Source organism: Schistocerca piceifrons, chromosome 3, assembly GCF_021461385.2.
Source record: "Schistocerca piceifrons isolate TAMUIC-IGC-003096 chromosome 3, iqSchPice1.1, whole genome shotgun sequence".
Classification (NCBI taxonomy): domain Eukaryota; kingdom Metazoa; phylum Arthropoda; class Insecta; order Orthoptera; family Acrididae; genus Schistocerca; species Schistocerca piceifrons.
The window spans coordinates 632,476,539-632,501,087 of record NC_060140.1 but is presented as its reverse complement, the minus strand read 5'-3'; the positions used below and the strand labels follow the sequence as shown (position 1 = coordinate 632,501,087).

Sequence of the window (24,549 nt, the reverse complement as noted above, 5' to 3'; positions counted from 1 at the left end):
CCACAGGTAGAGCAATGACGAAATGCCCATCATGACACTAGTTTGAATGGAACAGGCTTGCAACCGGGCAACACAGTAATGTAGGGGCAGAAATATAGGAATATACTGGAGGGACAAAATACGTACTGTGCCTGACCAGACACATCAAGCAAGCAGATTCACAGTAACTATGTCATTGCCTATCACATGCAACGCATTCAACACAAATGAATTTGACAGTCTCACACAGACATATGAACTCCATCTGTTTGCCTAAGGCCAAGCATAAAATAGTCATCGTGTCCTACTATAATCCAATTATGTACTAAGTTAACTATAAGACATATCCTACACGAAACGCTAAAATGTGTTGAATCGGAAATTTTAGGGAAGATATACGGAAAAATTAATGAATTTCTTGATTTCTGTGCGCCAAGTTAGATCAACATTAATCAGAGCAAAAATTATCTGTCCACTGGATGTACGTGAAACATCGGAGTGAGTGAGAGATGAAAACAGCTATATCAAAACAATTTACTATATCTAGAATAAAAAATGGAAAAAATCACTAAATACAGCGACTCAGGTTTCTTGGACTGGGTAAACACGGCATTATAACAATTTTATGACGACCTGTATTACCTATTAGATCTCACCGAAGTCTTCAATTGGCTGTCGGCCGTGTAGTGTACCTCTTGGGCTGCCGCCTTGTCCATCACCGCTTGCGAGTGGGCAGTACATGGAGCATGACTGAGAGCCGTCGGTGATTGAAATTCCTGTTCCCACTGTGCAAACAGAGAGGACTAATTCCACGATTCACTGGTGGAGTCTGCATATGCAGATGTTTCTCCGTTCAGTATGATTAGCCATCTTGCTGTTGCCGAATTACAAAGGCGGCTCCAAAGGTATCGGATTTTAACCGAATGACTGTGGTCGTGAGTATGACCCGTTGCCAGCAACGTCCGTCGTTCAAAACAGGGTAAATACTGGCATCAGAATTGGAATCTGACTGCGAAAGCAGCACTAGATAGGGACGTAAATCTTGCTTCAAAGAAGTTAACGAAGTCGAATGCTCGCGAGAATAAGCACCGGACTGGACTGAACTCCATCACAGACTAGAACTGGTATCAGTACAACATGGGGTAGACGGAAGTCATTGCACAATCGGATCAGAACTGAGGGCACTGCAGGCAATGCCCTTCATCTCCAAGTCTTAATGTGACTCCCCAACGTTAACTAGCTCAGAATAATAACAACAAAGTTTCACTGATCACTGACTCTCTCCACTGAGGAAGTTCATCGAATGCGATCACCGAATCTCATAACCCAAAAGCAAGGTTCATTACTCTTCGGTTCTCAGGTTTCTGATACACGTCTTCCCTCCACAGCACTTCCACAGTTATGAAACTTGTTGTTACGTCTTATCACTGGCTGACGTTGTATCAGTACCAAGCAACACATGATTCCTCCTGCAAAGTCACACATGTTCTGGAATTCACTACAATATAAACTGAAGAGTCATTAGAAAGCTTTTAGTTGCATTTTATGTACAATACTGGAAGCTTCTGAACAGCTTCATATTTAGCTGAGTGAAGTTCAGTGCATTGGTGGAGATATTTTGTGTATTCTGTAGTGTCACCAACTATTGTATATCCACAGCCGAAATCGATCTTGTATTAAATGCTAAAATGTCATCCATACACTGAATTCACCGCAAATATCTATCGTCACATGAACTTCGTCCACCTATGTAAATCCCTGCTGGTCGGTATCAGCAAATCAGGGACTAATCAATAGAGCGACTTAGTATTTAGCTACGTCGGTCTCGGTGGCGGTGGCTATGTAGGCTTTCTGACCGTGAGGAAGCCGACGATTGTAGGTGCCGCAGGTACCGTGTGGCCTTCGACCTAGCAGATCCGCATCTTGGATTTTCCGACCAGGCCCTCCTCGCAGTTGATCTACTCCAGTTGTTCACTTGCAGCGGATGTGTTTACACCGTCATTCACATTATGCGCTCGTCGACAACCTCGTTTTGTAGTCCTAAGTTACTTGAGTTCTGTGCCCTGAGTAATAGAAATACATGCAGCAACGAATAGGAAAGGCTGTGTTCTCAAAGATGGTCATTTCAATTGGATGTCCAAGAAACATGATCAATATGTGAATTGGTTTTGCGTGAATTTCAAACAGAGTGAACTCCAGAACCGTTAAAAATTGCTAAAAAGTAAAATTATGGCTGAAGAGCAATATTCTTCCCAACTGACGAAGCACATGTGCGGGTTGTAAAACAAATGCGTAATTGCATGAAAAAGTGCACGAAGAAAAGACAGCAACTATTTCCCAGTTTTTTAAAGCGGTATTTCGAGATTTCAGTGAGAAAATTTCAGATTTCGTCGTAAATATGGCAAATAATGAGACCTCCAAAACTGAGTTGTGCAGATCAGGAAGGGAAACTACTGGCACGACCCAGAATGCTAGCACTACTTTGGTGAATCAGGTGGGCGAAGATATTTTGAAACTGGCTGGCGGCAATTGTTTTTTGAAAACTGATGATTGATCTGTTCCTGAGAAAAGGATTCTGATGATCGGCTTTGAAGAACGATGGAAACCCGGTGTGTAAATGAAACATTTCTTATGGACGAGACATCTGACAGTTGTAAGAAACAGCTCAAACAACAGTACACCATACACGATGACATCGGAACCGTAAAACAATTGACGTTGGTATTTCCTGTTTTATTTACTTTGCTTCCGGATGAAAGTCAAAAGAAGAATTGCAGTGCTAGACTTTGAAAACGCTACAATTTAAGCTAGCAAAACAGTTGTCCCCGAAGTATCCCTTTCTGGTTGCTATTTTCACTTCAACCAGTGTTAACGCAGAGAAATAAAAGAACTGCGACCAGTGGAGGAATACAGAGATTGCTGAGAAGTCCAATTGTCTTACCATATGTATGCTGCCGTAGTATTTCTTCCACCAAACGATGTTGATGAAGCATTGATGGTAATAAACTATACGGTCAATATACAGATGGAAAATGCAAGTGTACCAATTGAAATGGGGAACGTTTTGAAGCATGGGAAAAGGACCACGAATGCTGTCGAAATAGAACATAGGAAACTAAACTCTCCTTCCTCCAGAAAAATCATCGCTAGGTCCAACGGTACCGAACGACCACGGTGTCATCCTCAACCCAAAGGCGTTACTGGATGCGGATATGGAGACGCATGTGGTCAGCACACCGCTCTCCCGCTCTCAATAAAATAGCTCTTCAATCGGCCCACACAATGGCTCAGAGACCCACGCTTGCCATGAACGCTCGGCATACATGGACCGTGACGCATCCGAATTCTAGCCTACTCCGAGAGCACTTAACTTCAGTGATCTGATGGGAAAACGGTGTTACAACTGCGGAAATGCCGTTCGCATAGGAAACACATCCGAATGTGTATTTCCTATTAAATAAGCTGAAGGAAGAATCAGGAATCCAATATCTGGAGAAAAAAAATGCTCCATTGGCCTGTCCTCACAAAACAGGTATAGCGATACATAGATCTTGACAAAATGTTAAAAGACATCACACAAATACGTAAGTACTAGGGTGATTTTAAGAATTTGTTTGATATGTCTGGATTTTCTACAAAAAACTGAGTGAGATATTAAAATTCACAAAATAAGACAAGAAGTTTAATCATTTGCTGCAGTAATGTAATTGAAAGAAAGGAAGATAAAAATTTACAACAAAAAATTATTAGAAGTACCTCATGCATAGACAGTCCTATGACTGTACGTATTGAAGACGGATGTTTCTATCACACAACGTTCGGCAGGGCCTTCTACTGTTGTGACTTCTTCCATCGATCGGAAGCCTAAAGGCTGTGGTCGGAAACATCAAGTTGACCACACGGTTCGCAAAGCCCACGATCGAAAAGCCTACAACGCCGTGGCGGCCAAACAAATTAATCTGTTACCGGCCTTAACTACCTCCTGATGGGACAACGTCGCAAATATCGACTGTCACTAGGACGTATGTTCTTTTTTTTATTATTTTGCATGGCATGGTGCAATCTTTTTCTCTCGTGGCTCACAGTGTTTCTGTATTAGCACGGACTTTTCAGCCCACTTCACGAGCTTCTTCTGGTCAGATTCTTGTCCCAACAACCCATTTGTCATTATCTTGACATTTACATCATACAGTTGATAGCTGCTTTAAATACTGTCTTCTTCCCAGTAGCTTCGGCTCATCGGATGATATAACTTGCAAATGTTCTCTCTTCGTTCAGAACGTCAGAAGCTAATCTACTACCAAATTACAGTTACACGTAAACTTTATTCCTATTTCTCATTCTAAATTTTAGGTATGCTCGACTAGGAAATGGTTTGAACCTCTCGTGCAAAACCCAACGACGGAACAAGTTTCGTATATCTTCCTGCCTAGGAACATGAGTCGATGAAACTTGGACCATACATATATGAGTTGCAGAAGGTAACTGCAGGAAATACGCCCTGAGACGACGGAAATAACCCTTCTATTACACTAACGTCAACATAATTCATGCAGGTCTCTAGGAAAACACAAAAGGCGGGACGTGATTCTCAATGGGATGTGTTACCACTGCAGACGGCAATGCTTGTTCTGCAACGTGCTCCCTTCCTGGCGGCAAGGTTGGTACGGAAATTTAGCTGTCAGGCTTTTCATTTCTCCACCAGCGCTGTTGACGGTCCGGTTGGTGCATGTCAACGTGCTGCAGTCCCCCATTTGTCTGATGGCATTTAAATTGGGGGAACAGACAGGCTAATTCATTTGTCGAATATCTTCTCATTACAAGAGCTTCTCCACCTGTGCTGTTCGATACGGTTGCGCATTGTTTTGTCATCCAGAAAAAAGAAGTCATGGCCTAATCCACCACTCAAGATAAACACATGGAGAAATAGCACGACATCGCAGTAACATTGACCAGTAAGTTTACCGTGTTCGAAGACTTAGAAGTATGTAGGCTCGTGCAATATTATGCCTGCCCACACATAATGCCTGGACCATTAAAAGGATCGTGTTCAACAACGTGTCTGGGTTCATTACACCTTCCCATCTCTAGTAACGTGAGGGTACTTCCTACTTTGTCCAACAAGACCATTTTGGTGATCCAGGTCATGTGACAGGGTACGCCTTCCCCTAGTCCGTCTTCTCAGCGTTGCATTCGATACTGACTTCATTTTTACGGATGACAACGCTCGACCTCACCGATCGGCGTGGGTGGAGGAGCTCTTGGAACGAACCTTGTGCCCAGCGTGGGAGCAAGTTTCAGGTCATGCAAAACTGTCCGTGGTGACCACACACCCTGTTATGAGCCAAATCCAGTCCTCTCCAGTGTCGGTGGAATGGTCATGAATCGCAGTGACATCAGAGTATTCTCTTGTCTGAATTAAAGTGTTATTTCTGTTTGTCTCATTGTGTATTTCTTTTTTAAGTTCTTGAATACAGTGCAGCAGATATTTCTACGTATGGTCCATGGTTCATCAAGCTATGTTACATGTCAGTCATACACAATGCAGGAGCTACTTTCACCCTTATGGTTTGCACACCAGTGTTGTAGCAAACAAGGTCGTTGTCAGGCACTGCTAAAATTTAGATGGTTCAAATGGCTCTGAGCACTATGGGACTTAACATCTATGGTCATCAGTCCCCTAGAACTTAGAACTACTTAAACCTAACTAACCTAAGGATATCACACAACACCCGGCCATCACGAGGCAGAGAAAATCCCTGACCCCGCCGGGAATCGAACCCGGGAACCCGGGCGTGGGAAGCGAGAACGCTACCGCACGACCGCTAAAATTTAGACTGCAACATAATTAATACGAGCAACGTTTACTTGTTACGCTCTTTTGTGTGTAGCTGTATTTTGATATGTGGTTAACAAGCAGATATAGTTATCATATGCATTCCTGAACAAAACCTCTCGCCAGCATCCAAACAACAACCCTTGTGACATTGTAAGGTACACAGTGCTTGCTGCATGTGCCGTGTAACAGCCGTTCAAAGGGTTTCTGTACGTCTCTGCTACACTTTCCTTCTCTGCTTCTTGCTATATCTTTGAAATTATATCCTTCAAACTTCTCACCTCATTCATCATTTCGCATGTATTGAAAAACATCTTCATCCGTTGACAACTGCCAAGAACATATCTGACAAACAGCACTCAACTCTCCAACTGTTGATCCCACAGCTCTCCTACTCCGTTCTCAATTATGACATGAAGCGCTGCCACATTGCGATTTCCTTTAGCACTATCCTGGATATTCAGCAATCTGCCACTTCGAAAGACCTGACGTCTCTAAAACAATAAGTAACTGTACAATTTAATCTAACCTACACTCCGCCCTCACTTATCCAAACAGTATAGTGCACATGTACGCCTTACTTCCTCGGTCTCAACCCATATGGTATTGGCGATACACAATCCCAGTTCTCACCCTTTTTCGTACTTCCTTTCTTCCTTCTCTTAGCACTCGATGCTGATATGTGTCACAATGCATCCAGAGAGCCCCAAAACGCTCGTAGGCGTCACATGTGAACCGTCTTCGCACTAGGTGGTAACAGAAGGTGGACAGTTACTTGAGACCTAGTTTCTGTCACTTGGTACAGCCCATGGTACCTTCTAATATTTTTTTTTTTGTTTAACCTTGGAAATATCTGTGAATGATAACATCACCCATTGTCCTACCTGATATTGCTTCAAATTTCCCATAAGTTTTACTGCCTCTTCCTGAAGTTCCAGGTCCTTTGTGTTTCCCCCTATGTGCATTTCTATAATTCCTTTAGCGTCTTTGCAGAATTGCCATTTGAATTTCCACCCTGCCCAATTATCAGTCGGATTTTGCTAAACATTGAAGAGAGCTTCCTTGCATACTCTACCTCATAAGGGGATACGAGGGCTAGTTTGATCACCGGAGTTGTATCCTTCTGTACAGTACCTCATAAGGGGATGCCCAGTGATTGAGCGAACTTTGGAATTGTATTCTGCTATTACAAACGGCAAGCAAGTATGCCAGTCATTCAGGTGGGATTTGTTGTAGCAACTCAACGTTCTACCAATCGTTCGATATATATGATAAATTCTGCCATTAGCTTCAAAACCCATAGCAATTGACTTACACTGAGGTTACAGAAGTCATGGGGTACCTCCTAATATCGTGTCGGATCTCCTTTTTCCTGGCGTAGCTCGATGCAGCACGGACTCAACAACTTGCTGGAAGTTCATTGCAGGATGACTGAGCCATGGTACCTCCAAAGGGGTCCATAGCTGCAAAAGTAGTGCTGGCACAGGATTTAGTGTTCAAACTGACGTTTTGATTATGTTCCATAAATGTTCAGGGGGTGGACAAATCATTCACTCGAGCTGTCGAAAACGTACCTGAAACCTTTCATGAACAATTGGCGCGGGGTGACAGCACATGGTTATCCAAAAAAATTACATGGGTGTTTGGGAAAATGGAATCCATTAATGGCCGCAAATGATCTCCAAGTAGCCAAACTAACAATTTACAGTCCATGTTAATTTCATGTAAACACAGACCACACCATTATGGAGCCACCATCAGCTAGCACAGTGCCTTGTTGGCAACTTGGATCCATAGCTTCATGGGGTCTGTGCCACACTCGAACTCTACAGTCGGTTCCACCAATTGAAATTCGGACTCACTGGACCATGTCACGGTTTTTCAGACGTCTAATTTCCTAGTGATGTGGTCTTGAGCCCAGGAGAAATGCTGCAGGTAATGTCATACTGCTATAGCTCAGTAACGCCAAATTTCGCTGCACGGTACAAACGGCTACATTTGTCATACGTTCCACATTGATTTCTGTGGTTATTTCACACAACGTTGCTTGTCATTAGTACTGAAAGATCTATGGAAATGCTACTTCTCTCATTCGCTAAAGTCCGCAGCTAGTGGTCTCGCGGTCGCGTTATCGCTTCCCGAGCACGGGGTCCCGGGTTCGATTCCCGGCAGGGTGGGAGATTTTCACATGCCTCGAGATGACTTGGTGTTTGTGTTGTCCGCATCATTTCATCATCACTCATGAATGTGGCAAGTTTGGACTGAGCAAAGGTTGGGGATTTGTATGGACCCTGATAACTGCGCAGTTGAGCGCCCCACAAACCAAATATCATCATCATCATCATTTGCTAAATGAAAATCATCAGCCAATTCAATGTCTGAGGTGAGTGGTAATGCCAGCGATTTGGTGTTCTCATCATGCACTTGACACTGTGGACTTCAGAATATTGATTTTCCTAACGATTTACGAAACAGGATGTTCCATGCTTCAAGTTTCATCTACCATTCCATGCTCAAAGTCTTTTAATTCCCAGCATATGTCCATAATCACGTCGGAAGCCTAGTTACATGAATCACCTGAGCATAAATAACATCTCTGCCAATTCACTGCCCTCTTATTCCCTGTGTACGTGCTTCTATCACCACCTGGATATGTGCATAATTATTTTCAATGACTTGTATCACCTCGGTGTAGCTGCTTCATCGGGTCTGACATGATATTACTACCTTGCTCTATGATCACTCTTTCAGGGACACCCAATTTCTGCAACCAGCTGTTCACCACGGCCTGTACCTCTGTACTTGCTTGTTGATTAGGAGTGGTGATAATTTCCATGTACCTCGAGAAACGGTCCATAATGGTCAAAACGTAAGGGTTTCTGACAGGAGCATAGTTAATAGGACCTATAATAGCCATCCCTATCATTTCAAAATATTCAGCTGCTTGTTGTAGCTTTTGTGATGGCATTTGCTGATGATACATTCCTGCTTGTTTTGGACATAGTACACATTCTTACACATTCCTGTTTTTACATATTGGTCTACACCCTCTGTCCTAGTTTTACATCTGTATTACTCCACCGTCCTTCAATTCTTCACCCTTCAAACACCTTACTCCACAATACAGTACTTTCTTCACCATCTCTTCTCTCAGCTTACCAGGTACTACAGTGCACTGTATCAACTTAGTTCACCTACATAACAAGCTGCAGTATGCAATGAAATGTGGCTGTGTTGCATACAGCTTGTATTTAACATCAGCAACTTGCACTCTCTGCCACTCGACAAAGTCAGTGCTTGTACTACCGTAAGTTTCCTGCCTAGACCACTTAACATGCTTCTTCTCTGACCTTCGAATAGCTTCTTTGTCAAAGTCACATATCTCAATGCCCATCTAGTGACTCTGCTGGATGGTTTCTTCAACCCCAACTATCTCTTCATTGCTGTACGGCCATTTACTACCTTTAACTTCTTCCTTTACAAATAGCGTCAAAAGTATATGATCATGTGCATTAAGCTTATCATCTCCTTCTCCATGTGAAGTAATTCCTTTCCTAGTTGTTCAGCTACTGGATAGTGTAAGCCACAAAATGCTCTTCACTGTCTATGACTGGACTCAAAACACACCCCAGCGTGGGACTGAGAGCGTTACGTGATGGTACAAACTCTTTCCATAGTATAGCAAAATCAACATAGACTTGAATCAAAGCTTCTTTCTACCCCTGTAGCGCAGCTCGACACTGTTCGGTCCACTCCAATTTCACAATTTTATTCCTCACTCTAGCAACTGCATAAGTGGCTGAGTCGCTTCTGTGTACATCTTCACGGATTCTCTATAATAATTGGGCAACATCTAAAATGATTTTCAGTCCTTGCTTGTTGTAGGAGTCAGAAACTTTTGTACTGCTTGTACTATCCTCAGGTCCGTCTGTACCCCATCACAACGACCTCTGTGCCCCAAATAACTAACATCCACCACAGCAATATGACACATCTCTGTGTTTCAATCAGACATGTGGAATGTAACCTTCCAAAAACTTTTTGTAGCCATTGCACATGCCCCTTCATATCAGCACACTTATCGAGGTTTGAGACACCTTAGAACCCCGGCCAACAACTTTTTAAATGTTGCTAGAGCATATTTTAATCCGAATGGCATCCCTCTGTACTGGCAATGACCCAAGCAACTGAGAATATCATCATTGACCAGTTTTCGGAAACCACCTCCAACTACATATACATCTACATCCATACTCCGCAAGCCACCTGACGGTGTGTGGCGGCGGGTACCTTGAGTACCTCTATCGGTTCTCCCTTCTATTCCAGTCTTGGATTGTTCGTGGAAAGAAGGATTGTCGGTATGCTTCTGTGTAAGCTCTAATCTCTCTGATTTTATCCTCATGGTCTCTTCGCGAGATATACGTAGGAAGGAGCAATATACTGCTTGACTCTTCGGTGAAGGTATGTTCTCGAAACTTCTACAAAATCCCGTACCGAGCTACTGAGCGTCTCTCCTGCAGAGTCTTCCACTGGAGTTTATCTATGATCTCCGTAACGCTTTCGCGATTACTAAATGATCCTGTAACGAAGAGCGCTGCTCTCCGTTGGAACGTCTCTATCTCTTCTATCAACCCTATCTGGTACGGATCCCACAGTGCTGAGCAGTATTCAAGCAGTGGACGAACAAGCGTACTGTAACCTACTTCCTTTGTTTCCGGATTGCATTTCCTTAGGATTCTTCCAATGAATCTCAGTCTGGCATCTGCTTTACTCACGATCAACTTTATATGATCATTCCATTTTAAATCACTCCTAATGCGTACTCCCAGATGATTTATGGAATTAACTGCATCCAGTTGCTGACCAGCTATTTTGTAGCTAAATGATAAGGGATCTATCTTTCTATGTATTCGCAGCACATTACACTTGTCTACATTGAGATTCAATTGCCATTCCCTGCACCATGCGTCAATTCGCTGCAGATCCTCCTGCATATCAGTACAATTTTCCATTGTTTCAATCTCTCGTAATACCACAGCATCATCCGCAAAAAGGCTCAGTGAACTTAAGTTGTCATCCACAAGGCCATTTATGTATATTGTGAATAGCAACGGTCCTACGACACTCCCCTGCGGCACACCTTAAATCACTCTTACTTCGGAAGACCTCTCTCCATTGAGAATGACATGCTGCGATCTGTTATCTAGGCACTCTTCAATCCAATCAAACAATTGGTCTGATAGTCCATATGCTCATACTCTGTTCACTAAACGACTGTGGGGAACTGTATCGAACGCATTGCGGAAGTCAAGAAACACGGCATTTACCTGTGAACCCGTGTCTATGGCACTCTGAGCCTCGTGGACGAATAGCGCGAGCTAGGTTTCACACGACCGTCTTTTTCGAAACCCATGCTGATTCCTACAGAGTAGATTTCTAGTCTCCAGAAAAGTCATTATACTCGAACATAATACGTGTTCTAAAATTCTACAACTGATCGACGTTAGTGATATAGGTCTATAGTTCTGCACATCTGTTCGACGTCCCTTCTTGAAAACGGGGATGACCTGCGCCCTTTTCCAATCCTTTGGAACGCTACGCTCTTCTAGAGATGTACGGTACACCGCTGCAAGAAGGGGGGCAAGTTCCTTCGCGTACTCTGTGTAAAATCGAACTGGTATCCCATCAGGTCCAGCGGTCTTCTGTCTTTTGAGCGATTTTAATTGTTTCTCTATCCCTCTGTCGTCTATTTCGATATCTACCATTTTGTCATCTGTGCGACAATCTAGAGAAGGAACTACAGTGCAGTCTTCCCGTGTGAAACATCTTTGGAAAAAGACATTTAGTATTTCGGCCTTTAATCTGTCATTCTCTGTTTCAGTACCATTTTGGTCACACAGTGTCGGGACATTTTGGTTCGATCCACCTACTGCTTTGACATAAGACCAAAATTTCTTAAGATTTTCTCATAGTATCCACTCCACAGATCTAACAGTGATGGAGAATTACTGGAACTATCTAAAGTTGTCAATGGTGTCTGTGAGTTGAGTATTCCAGCAAGAACCATTTAAAATCATTACTCTCTGCTCCCTTCGTGTGCTCTATCTCCAGACATAAATCAGTTGCATATGAATATGGCAAACACATAACTTGTCTTAATCACCTCTGTCTACGATATATAAATTTGATACCAACAACTCCTCGGTCAGCTTCACCTAATCAGCGTCAACCTAATCTAAACAGAGATGTACCACTCTCCTTCAGTCTCTCTCCTGTACACATACAGATCCTCTTCTTACAAAACAATGTGAAATGTCAATACATCATTTTCTTCTGGCGGCTCTACGACACACAACATGTCAACAAGCATCTCCAGCAACAAAATCACCCAAAGGAACTTCTTGGTGCCTCCAGGTATCATATAATGGGAATAAGCCTTAGTTTTATTGTCCATTAAGATAGATTAATTTTGTGGCAGCCCTCCACTGGTGACAGATTCCCCTCGCCGGAAAACTCATCCTCTAGTTTCCACTGTGTGTCGGCGAAGGTGATGGCGTGATGTTTGAACAAAAAGTCAGCCCCAGACTGTGCGTTAATCTTACTTCACATGAGGCGTTACTTCTACATATTACTAATAATTTCTCTGCCTCAACCTGAAACCTATAGGAAGGTGAGCTTAACTCCATCCTCTCTATGAAGTTCACAGTTCCCGCTAACACGTCTGGACAGGTGTGGACCTTTAGTTAATGCAAATGGCAATAAAAGATTCATAGGGGAACTGCAAAATTTTATCAAATGTACAGAAGGTTTACAAACCGGGCAGGAGTCTCTCCCCTCTCCCCTGCTCCCTTCATGTGCTCAACCTCCAGACATAAATCAGTTGCATATGAATATCGGAAACACGTAACTTGTCTTAATCACCTCTGTCTCCCACAGATATTTAACTGTCTTCTCCCATACAATTCCTACTACACTACTATCAGCCTATGCATACCTATCTGTAGCATCAAAATTTAATGTTAACGCCGCTTAGTGAACTTGGGGTTTCCATTCACATTTTACGCACGCCTATTGCCCATTTGCCTGCACTGTTCTCCGCCTCTACAGTAATGTCGCTTGTGTCCAACGCCATCAACTTTTCACACTGAGGCTGACGACACTGCTGCTGGACGTGCCCTAATCGTCCATACCTGTAATACCTTACGCCAACGAAAAATGCACATCGCTTCTCGCACACTCCTGTCTCTACATAAATTTCCTCTAACCCCTTAGTCAATCTGACGGCAGCGTGTACAACTTCTGGTGTACTTGTCCGAACACTCCTAGACATAACGGGTGGCAGGCTCCTCAGGATGATGTGCAGTGCCGTACGTCCACCTTGTTGGAGTACTATCCTATTTGTCTTATTACTCTCCTCCCAGCCCGTAAGTCTGCACATTAACTTTTCCTCCTCTGTCATCAAAAGTTTCTACTGTCTCCTTGTGTTTCTTCGTTAGTTCACTTAACTGCTCGAGGAAAATTCTTGTGCTGTTCGACATTTATAGCAATGCTGGAGCTCCTGCTTCAAAACTCCTGCCCGGTTTGTAAACCTTCTGTACATTTGATAAAATCTTGCAGTTCCCCTAGAAATCTTTTATTTGCCATTTGCATTAACTAACGGTCCATCCAACTCCCAAACTTTGCTGCTGCTTGCTGGCCATTCAATTAGGGTTAGCTCAATGTGTTAGAGGATTAGCAGGTCTGAAAAACACCTCCCTTTCCTCTTAGTTCCCTAATGCCTATTCGTCTCTGCTTTATCTGCCGACAACTACGCTATCTGATTAACAACTGAACTATTTCCCATTTGGAAACACTCTGTGCCTCTGACTATGCCATTTACCACAATACACAATAAAGCATACACATTGACAGCACTGCGAAACAATAGTTTACACACTCATAACCATAGCATACTAACTCAAATCATTAATCTAATCATTAAAACCGTTTACGATTGTGAGGCGATTGTATTCGGACTCAAGCTACCATCGTAGTATTTATGGCGTGTGTCGACCACGCCCCCTCTGGCACGTTCTGTGGGTGGCAGGTGGTGGACCACTGAGGCTAGCAGTCAGCCAGAGACTAGCTGAGACGCAAATGGCTATGCAGTTCCCGGGATGCGTGAGGTGGCATCTGCGCTGTCAGTACACGAAGCGGCTGCTTATGTCATTGTGTTACAGTGACGCGGAAGTCCTGCCTAATTCATGCAGTGGACGCCAGCCCTCAGAAGTGGAACTCGCCCCTGTGAGCGAGGGCACGTGGCAACAGGATGGCAGCACAAGCATCGAGGGGCACGGGCTGGAATGCTAGGGATTCGAATGGCTGCCCTTCAGGGCAGAAGTCCGCTATGTACTGAAAGGCGCTCGCCAGTGGGAAGTGCCAAGTACAAGGAGGTGGACTCAGTTTCCTTAATTTGAATGGATACGATGAAGACCCAAATTCGTCGTGGGTGCTTGCAGGAACATATCGTCCTCTTCAAGTGGATGGCGCTGCCAGACTAGAATACCTATGGGAAGAAATGGTGGGTGTCTGGTTGTTATATACTTAGTTTTTGGTGTGATGTACCACTTCTGACCAAGTATGGTACGAGCCCGTCTTTTGAAGGTGTGGAAACCGCCCAGCTGCTGCTGCATCAGTCCCGCCCATTTGCAATCATCAGTACTGCTGGGTACGACCCGGCTCTACCCCAGTGTGGCAACAGACTGCTTGCAGTTTCTTAAGTTTTTATTTCCATAGTAGCAACAAAAATGTAGTCACTGCGCAACAATGATGACGAAAGCAATCTGGCAACGTCCGTTCTCCAGGAGCCTCCACACACGGATATGTCCATCATAATGGCTGCCGTCAAACAGCGAGCCGCCTGAAGAGACGACCTGCAGCCACTGACGAGTCCAGTCCTGTTGGCTAGCGAACCAGAGTCCAGGTTCCTCTCACTGCGCCGGCCGGTTTGGCCGTGCGGTTCTAGGCGCTTCAGTCTGGAACCGTGTGTTCGCTACGGTCGCAGGTTCGAATCCTGCCTCGGGCATGGATGTGTGTGATGTCCTTAGGTTAGTTAGTTTTAATTAGTTCTAAGTTCTAGGCGACTGATGACCTCGCATAGTGCTCAGAGCCATTTGAACCTCTCTCCGCTGTCGCATCAATGGAAACTGCGGCAATACTCGTAATCTGAGTGTTCACTATGGTCCATATGTATTTGAAAGGTTGGTGTGTACACGTATATTACTGTTGAAAAGCCGATATTGTGACTCAAGGTATGGGACATCTTTTCGGGGAGGGCATACGACGTGGCAATTGGCTCCGCATTTCTCCTGCAGCAGCTAAGGCGGTCGTGGGGGTCTTTGAGCAAGTAGTAGTGGTTTCTCTATTTTTATCCCTGCAAAATCATGTTCAACTGAGTGAAGACTATGAAATTAATGATTACTGAGATGTCCCTTAACAAACCATTTATACTTCAATAAGATATAGTTTTAGTAACCGTAAGCAGCATCTGGCCATTAAATCTTGCTTCAGGTGGCTACACAAATATTTTAGTACTGTATCAGCATCGTCAGCAATATGTCGTCTGTAAATACGTAAAACGGCAACCATTCGCTTTTTTGAATAGTTATTTATTATTCCATGAACCTGTTTTCGAACCTTTTCAGGTTGATCTTCAGGTAACTTTCTGGGAGTTACATCACTGTTTGTAACATAATGCTAAGTGCGAGCTCTGTGACAATAAGACGGAACACACTCTTGTCACAGAGCCAGCACCCAGCATTATGCTGGAAACAGTGATGTAACTTCCATAAAACCATTTGAAGATGACTCTGAAAAGTTAGAAATCGGGTTCATGGCATAATAAATAACTATTCAAAAAAATTACTGGTTGCAGTTTTATGTATTTTAATTCAATTAACAGTGATGGGTTCTGAAATATCCGTAACGGATAAGTTACCGTCCGCCATGAAACTGTTCTTTTCTAGTGAACATGTTTTGTCCCTCTTTGGACCTACTGAATTTTAGTGAGGATGAAATATTCAAATGTAAACACCATGAACAGACTACACTATCGGCTGTGACACACAAATACCTCTTAATATTACTCATAACAGTTGCAGCTGAAAACTTGTGATTTATATGCATTGTGCATCAACGTGGAAAATACGTTTCACCGATGGAGGATACCATGGAGGATATAATACACTCTTTATACACCGTGAACCTGCGAAAGTGTCGTTCAGAAATCATATTTAATTTTTGTGATGACTTCAGTAAGAGAATATAATCACTAAACTATTCACGAAACATATAGGTTGCCAAATACACTTCACAGCAGCTTATACTAGCTATTCCCACATTTCCTGTGTAAGAGGAATGTGGCTTGTTGTCAGCAATTTATTCCTTACATAATTAAAAATCTGTAGCATTTGGAAAATGTAAATGAATAATAAAAAGTGTATGGATAAAGTATATAGAATACTAGGCGATGACATTTGCAGCCCCTACGTAATGAAACTCCGCAACCTTCTATCTCATTATTCCTTAACTAATTTACTAATGCCATTAAAACGTTATATTGTTTACCTGTCATCACGGTTCATCACGTAGAATGATACAATCTTACAATTCTTTATTATTATTAAACAAAAGCATGATTTGAATTCGACTCATGTATTCGAGAGGTAATTAACGGCTGCGTTAATTTACTCAAATTTTCATGAAAAGAATTTGTAAATTACATTCCTTAATAAACACTGAAGAGAGGCGCAACTTAATTTTCTGCGAAGTGCCGTCTTGTGTAATTTATTTCTTGACTTCGTCAGCTGCTGTCCAGCACGTTATCTTTTGTGTCCAACGTATCCAGTGAAGACACCAATTTCGTTAACATGCAGTTAAGGTTAAATAGTAAATTTGCGTACCCCATAAAACTGATTACTTCATACGCTGATTGGTGATAAGCTCAAAAGGTCTCAATCTAACAGTCAGAACGTCACTAAACGTATATCTTCTTCTGATAACAGACTTTGCTTAAGCACTTGTTAGTAATGTATTATCATGATCAAACGTATCCGATGGATCTGAATTGCGTTCCGCCTGAACTGGATGCAGCTCACATGACGTGATGTATTTCGGATACTGTCACCATACGTTACGTAAGTCATTTACGTCGGTAGAGGACGTTTCTGTGCTTCACCAAATGAGCTTTGTTAAATTACGCTTGTCATATAGGTCTTCAGTACTTTACTATAATGTTAACAGATCATAAAAACCATCTGTATGAACTCTTTTATGATTTTCTTGTATTACTTACTTAGTGGATCACTTTATCACTGTGATACGAGCGAATACTCTAGAGCTTAGCTTTTGTCGACTTTCAAATTGGTGTGGAGTTATATTTTCTGAAGACAATCTTAAAATTTTTTAAATATTTTTTGATATAATACAGCAATTACGTATAAGACTGACGTAGGAACCTGTTATTGATCTTTTGCATAAGAATTGGTGTATCGCATCATCGCTATTATAAGAACAAACACATTACAAACTGGCATTTCTGGATGCATTTCGACGCTGATATGCAGGTTTACCTCCTGATTTTATTTATCAAATTAGTACTTTTTGTATGTTGGAATCAAACTGGATCAGTTATTTTTGTGCTTATACTTCATGACAGAAGCTGAGGCTGCTGTACTTGTTGTAAACGACAACGTGTTTCCGTCCGTCTGTACACTAGTGATGTCATACGGTGACATGTACTCCTGCGAGTTGGTTGTATGGTAACTCACTCAAATGGTATGTTGACTAGAGTACGTTGACAAGGTGTTTTACGTATTGTTTTAAGTAAATCAGTTCTAATTCGGTAATTTTCTTGCATTTTAGAACTGAAGATAGCTATTTGTAGCTGATATCTGAATGTGCAGGAATAACAGAAAACCAGTGGTGTTACGGCTGATTCAAGCGTTCGTATTCTTCCTTCATTTATCAACGGTCACTGAACACAACTGTTCCTTATGGAATCAAAGTTGGTTATCAGTAGCATTGCTTATAGGTTAGAAAACGGAGCTTTAACTAGGACAAGGTTTAACATTTGTAACATATAATTCACTTTGGATTTAATAGAGGGGTGAAGGAAGGCCGCCGTTGTGGCCGAGCGGTTCTAGGCGCTTTAGTCTGGAACCGCGCGACCGCTCCGGTCGCTGATTCGAATCCTGCCTCGGGCATGAATGTGTCTGATATCCTTAGGTCAGTTAAGATTAAGTAGTTCTAAGTTCTTGGAACTGATGACCTCGGATGTTAAGTCCCATAGTGCTCAGAGCCATTTGAACCATTTCTGGTGAAGGAAGTGGAGGAAATTGTTCTCTGTATGTAATAAGTTCAATCGAAGAAATTACGTCAGGAAATAGGTATATCGCTTCATATAGTATTATTTTGACATGAATTATTAGTCTCATTCAAGAAGCTCAACGGCCGTAGCGCTGTCATATAAAGGATAAAGCGCTGGGCTTCTCCGAGAATGGAACATAGAGACAACACGGTCTTGGTTTCACAATTCAATGACGTTTCCTCAGATCTAACGAGCAACTGTGGTACTCAGTCCACTCCCAATTTCTTAGTGATGCGTAACACAGGTAAAAGTTTTGGAACATAGTTTTAGGACTAGACTGTTTTGATATCTTTTTACCAGACAGGTAATTGACTATGTAAAGACGAAAGTAGTTGCAATTTCTGCCTGGAATACCCCCCGGGACTAAAAACACGCATATGACTGTTAGCTGTCACACCATAACTTAAATTCATTCAGAGTATTTAACTGAAATAAGGTGAAAATATCAAGAGAATCTAGCAGGATAATAATTTAGCAGGATGTTTCTGTATTACTGTAGGTGTAACTCGCCTGTCACATGGTTGAAAGACATACCCTACAAAGTTCTATAGTCCCAATCGCGGAAAGAAGGAATACCTTTGCATTGCCGACGTGCTTCTTCAGTCAGGTAAAAATGCAGAAATAAAGCATTTGTTTAAGAGACACGTAGAAAACGACCACCAAATTGAAAGATGCCTGAAACATGACAGGTGTAAGCAAATGACAACCGAAATACCACGAAATAAGAAAAGGGTAAATTATGTGGCAGACCCGTCTCTTCATAGCTGTCATTATTTTATTTTTGTTTTAGTTTATATATTAACAGAATATTGACATAACAATTATCCTGGAGTAAGTATTAGAATGCACCGCCACTTTGAAAGTAAACAACAAAATAGCTTAATGCTCATTTTAATACTGAGTTCAAATACACCTAGTCCTTAAACGAAAAGAAAACAGGAGAAGCAGCCTCGAGTGACGTTTGCCACAGCTACCCATGCAACGTCTATGGATACGATTAGGATGATATACACTGCAGACAGACCTGCAATGTGTGGGGATTATCAAGAAAGGTGATGATTCATTAAACCAAAGTACCAAGATCCTTTAAGAGCGCTCGTTGGCAGCCAGATTATGGCTAAAACCTAATCTCTGTCGTTGAAAGGAATGGTCAGCAATGCGTGAACAGGATCAACTTTTTTGTACCCCACACACAACACAATCTCATCACCTGTAGCTAATGACAGCAATACGCCCTAAGCTTACGCCTTCATTAACACGATTTATTTTATTCGCAGGTCACATGTCCCTCATTTACGAGGCGCTAAACCTGCCTAACATATTGCCACAGCTCTTGCAGCACCACTACTCAGCCCCCCCCCCCCCCAACCCTACGTCCCCAAATAAATTCCATAGCGGATTTCTCATGAATTATGATCCCACACACAGAAACGCAACTGAAAGTTTTGTGGTCTTACCGCACTCGAAATTGGCTTGGCAGTTCCCTATGGATCTCAAACGTTTGTCTTGTGAATCTGGTGTACTACCGAAGACAACTGCCATATCCTGCGCACCTTTGGGACCTAGATGATGATGATGATGATGATGGTGATGTTTGGTTTGTGGGGCGCTCAACTGTGCGATTTTCAGCGCCCGTACAAATTCCCATTCTTTACTCAATCCAGTCTCGCCACTTTCCATGAATGATGATGAAATGATGACAACACAAACACCCAGTCCCCGGACGGAGGAGACCTAGAGACATTCTTCTACACTCGACGAGGTATGACAACCAACTCCGTAATTCTGCGTGTTGAACACGTCCCTTGAATTTCTTTGCGATTTATGCATTTTCGCCACTCAGGTCTGCGGTAAAGTTTTATTTGCATCTTGTCTCACCCATGGACATTTACACCAAAAAGCACTTCTCTACAAATTTTACGTAGTTCCCTTGTTGTGAATGTTAGAATGGTTCACCTGACGTCTCGGGCAATCATCACATCAAATAGAGGACATGCGGCAAAAATAACTTTTCATCATTAATAGCTGTGTGTAAATGGATGCATTCAGCTACCGTACCTTCTGCTTTTAGCTTGTCTAAATTACTGAAACTCTCGTAGCTCGTTCCGTTGTTCAGAGGAATTAATTTTCGTCTATGAATAGTAAAATGATTAGGAAGAATATCTCATCTAACAACTCGTTTGTATAGGTTGGTAGATAAACTTTAGCAAAGTAGTTCGGTATTCCTAAAGCAGTTGTAAAGACATTGCTTTTCCCCGAAAGTCGATAAAATTTTTTTTCTTTTGTGCATTACCTTGTCATAGTACGTATGTATCATTTATTTCAACTATTCTTTATTTGTTAATACGTCACATTGTTTCTTCATTCATTTTGCTACTGTTTTATATATTATATTGTACGAATATGAATGATCTGGTTTTATATGCTTTGTAAATCTTTGGATAGGCTAGGAGAAGTACTGTGTCAGAGAGAGAGAGCGAACGACTATCGATAGCGTGCGAGTTGTTGTGGCATCGTGGCCGTTTCGCGGGTGGAGAAACTTTGCAAAGCTCGGCGTGAAAGACGGTGATACGCGGAGGAACCATTAATTACAGTGCGTCCGCTGTGTTAATAGGAGATCGTGCATTATTAAGTGAACAGTAAAACCTGAAAAGTATATCGAGTGTTTGCGGTGACGATTTTACATACTGTGTGAACTTGTGACAATTAGCCGCCAACCAGACACCATTGCGTGTGGAGACACTAACTGTTAGAATTGTGTTAATGAGGAACAAAACGAAATGTTAAGTAAAGGAACAGTGCTGTGATTTGATCAAGAAACATTTATTATATCATCCAAACTGTCTTAAAGACGACGACGTAAAGTGAACTCATGTTTAACGGACTGTTATAATGATAAACATATGTGACTGTTTTCCTGTGTGACCATGGTGAAAGAACTGTGCGAAGTATTGGCATTAACCGGCTATACGTCGTAAATACTAAAGACATTTCATAATTCCGACCTACCCTCACCGCGTGATTAATAAACTTTTAATAATAAAACGTTGCGCGCGTAACGACATCGCACATACTGGAACTTTGTTATCGCTCCAGTGCTGCCAGCTGATTCGACCACAACGGAGACGTGGACCACCCACGTGGTAGTACGCTTTATTGAAAGTACTGTGTTACTGCTAGGATTACTCTAGAACGACATTCGGTTTATCGATATGTTTTAGCAAGAACCACATAACACGAAGGATAATCTGTACTCCAGCAGCGACTGAGTAGAGCTGAAGGGTGACACACTAGAACGTTAAGTCAATCAAGGAAGAGGTGACGATCGAGACTTTAATGTGTGTTTTACCGTCCATGTTAATGCACATCTCAGGAAATAAATAAAATGTTGTATTTGTAGGGCCTCCCGTCCGATAGACTGTTCGCTGCGTGCAAGTTTTTCGATTTGAAGCCACTTCGGCGACTTGCGCATCGGTGGGGATGAAATGATGATGATTAGGACAACACAACATCCAGCCCCTCAGTGGAGAAAATCTCGGACCCAGCCGGGAATCGAACCCAGGCCCTTATGATTCACGTTCTATCGCGTTGACCACATTTTGTTAAAATCAAATTTTGTTCTATATTGTTTGTGGCGGACGTCCGATGACGTCCGTTGAGGTTCTTTGTCGATCCGTTCACTCAGTTTCTCATTATAGAGGGTAGCTAATCCTCTGACCGAGCACGCTGAGCTACCATACCGGCTTGAAAATACGTGCCGGCCGGAGTGGCCGTGCGGTTCTAGGCACTACAGTCTGGAGCCGAGCGACCGCTACGGTTGCAGGTTCGAATCCTGCCTCGGGCATGGATGTGTGTGATGTCCTTAGGTTAGTTAGGTTTAATTAGTTCTAAGTTCTAGGCGACTGATGACCTCAGAAGTTAAGTCGCATAGTGCTCAGAGCCATTTGAACCATTTTTGAAAATATGTGCCCCGGCCGGGATTCGAACCCGGACCACTCAGCTACCGGAGGCGGAAATGTCTGAACCTAATGTAACAGTACACTAATTTTGGACCACTTATCGAATAGGAACGTAATATTCCGCTATAAAAGCCATTATGTTTGTATGAAACAAACCGACCCCTTCCGCCGACACTGAGCAGGCGTGACGAGCAGTATTTGTTTGGATCGAACGGTCTGTACTCACTGCAAAAATGAAATGAAGCATGTCTGCCGAAACACGAGAGACACTTCACCTGACGACTCTTAGAACAGACACACGTTATACAGACAACAAACTTGTTCTACAGACAACTGAGAACGCTTCGTAAATAAAGGGACGTGGAACGTGTATGCACAGACGGGAACAGCCTTTTTATTTACCTGTACAGGTGGACCACATCTCTAAAATGCGACGTTTAGTCTCATTGTTCACTCAGTGGCACATGGGACACATTTTCTTCACTTTCATTTTCCATCACATCGCACAACGGAGCTTACGGGGCTTGGGCGCCACTTTTGACCGATCTGGCAGCTACTTATGGGGATATTTTACTGCCTGCTACGATACTTACTGTAACATTGCACAGCTTTCATGCAAGAGCACATGAAAGTTATTAAGAACAGAACATTCTTCCATCTACTGCAACGATGTCACCGTATCCTTATATGTTGTCTGCCATTTTCAAATATAGTTAATCATATCAGTAATTAAATTCACTCACTATGACGTAGTTAGGAAGATAGGGTACACTACGCAGCCAAGAATTCGCAACCTGAAATGTCGAGACGTATAGTGTTTCCTTTTCTCCATTCTATGGAATGTATTGCAGTACAAATATCCGTTTCGCTTAGCAACACTGTAAGAAACATTAGTCTTGCCAAACGGTGGCACAACATATTTAATATAAATATAAACCCTTAGAATATTATTACCACTTGCTGTGATTTGTATATAACTGAGGTCAACTGCATTTAGAATGCAGAGGAAGCAATCAGAAAAAGAGCCAAGGAAATACCAGGAAGGATGCAATGGAAATAACAGTCTCTTGCACTGTAGTGAGAGATTGTTGTGTAACTAGCGGCCTTAACGTTGTGTTTCAGGTTTCTCGCGGACCCTTCACCGACTATGAAGCGTCCGTACTTACCACTGCTATTGCTGGCGGCAACCACCACTGTTTTCGGCCCTGTTGTGTAAGTATTACTAACGAAACCAAGTATCTCTAGCAACTACCAGCTTTATTTTCCACTCTCCTTCCAACTTACTGGTGCAAATCGCAGCATAGAATGTTGTCATGCTATATTTGTCCTTTCTGTTGATACTCTTTTAGTCAAGTGTTGTGATTTCCCTAGAATTAGAAACAGCAGCTGGTCACAAACGCTACGCATCCTCGCGCGCGTTGCTGTTTGCACATCTGTGAGATCTGTGATCAAACAGTCTCCAATATTTGGGAGATTCGCTGTGATGAATGTGCATTGCCTACTACCGATTAATATCCAAGTTACGTTTTGCAAGTTTACGTCATCATCCCTTAAGCTACCTATCTTACCGGAAGCCTACTAGAAAGTGAACTTGGATTTCGTAATAATTTCATTTTTAGTATACCTGACCACTCGGGACTTCCGGGGGCATACTTTTTAGAGGGTTTTTGGCACCTGGAAGAGATAAGTAATGAAGCAAAAGAGTTATTATTTTTTCAATATACTCACGAAAAGAAGAAAAGTTTACATTTAGGAAGTGTGGTGATAACGTAATGCCTTTACAACATGGATACAACTATTTGTCTTCTGAATCCACCACGTTGTCACCGAAATGTAGCACCCACAAGTAACAGGTCTCAGTAAACTTTCCCAGTTCAAGATCAACCCTGATATCACAAACAGAATATTTATTTTGTTTGCGGTGCGGATGAAAACGGCAACACCAAGGTTTCTCGGCAAACAGTGATCCATTTACTGTCCCGAAGGCACAGGGCTGACGACACAGTCTACCTACAAACCGCCCTACATAGAATTACCTGACAAAAGTCATGGGACTCCTCCTAATATCGTGTCCGACGTCTTTTTGCCCGGCGTATTGCAGCAACCCGACGTGGCATGTACACAACAAATCCTTGGAAGTCCCAGACAGAACTATTGAGCCATGCTGCCTCTATAGTAGTCCGTATTTGCGGAAGTTTTACCGGTGCAGGATTTTGAGCACGACCTGTCCACTCAATTATGTCCCATAGGTATTCGATGAGATTCGCGTCCCGAGGTCTAAGTGGCCAAATCACTCGCTCGGACTGTCCAGGATGTTCTTCAAACAAATCACGAACAGTTGTGGCCCAGTGACATGGGGCACTGTCATC

At 42.6% G+C, this 24,549-nt stretch overlaps 1 protein-coding gene across 1 annotated transcript in view; it reads left to right on the top strand.

Annotated features, from left to right (window-relative positions):
• Nucleotides 1-24,549, top strand: part of LOC124788906 (glycine receptor subunit alpha-3-like) — a 723,618-nt gene that overhangs the window by 98,997 nt on the left and 600,072 nt on the right. The window contains exon 2 of the mRNA XM_047256189.1: nt 23,303-23,392. Coding sequence (XP_047112145.1) covers nt 23,328-23,392 — 65 coding nt within the window. The 5' untranslated portion in view covers nt 23,303-23,327. The remainder of the gene's footprint in view (nt 1-23,302; nt 23,393-24,549) is intronic.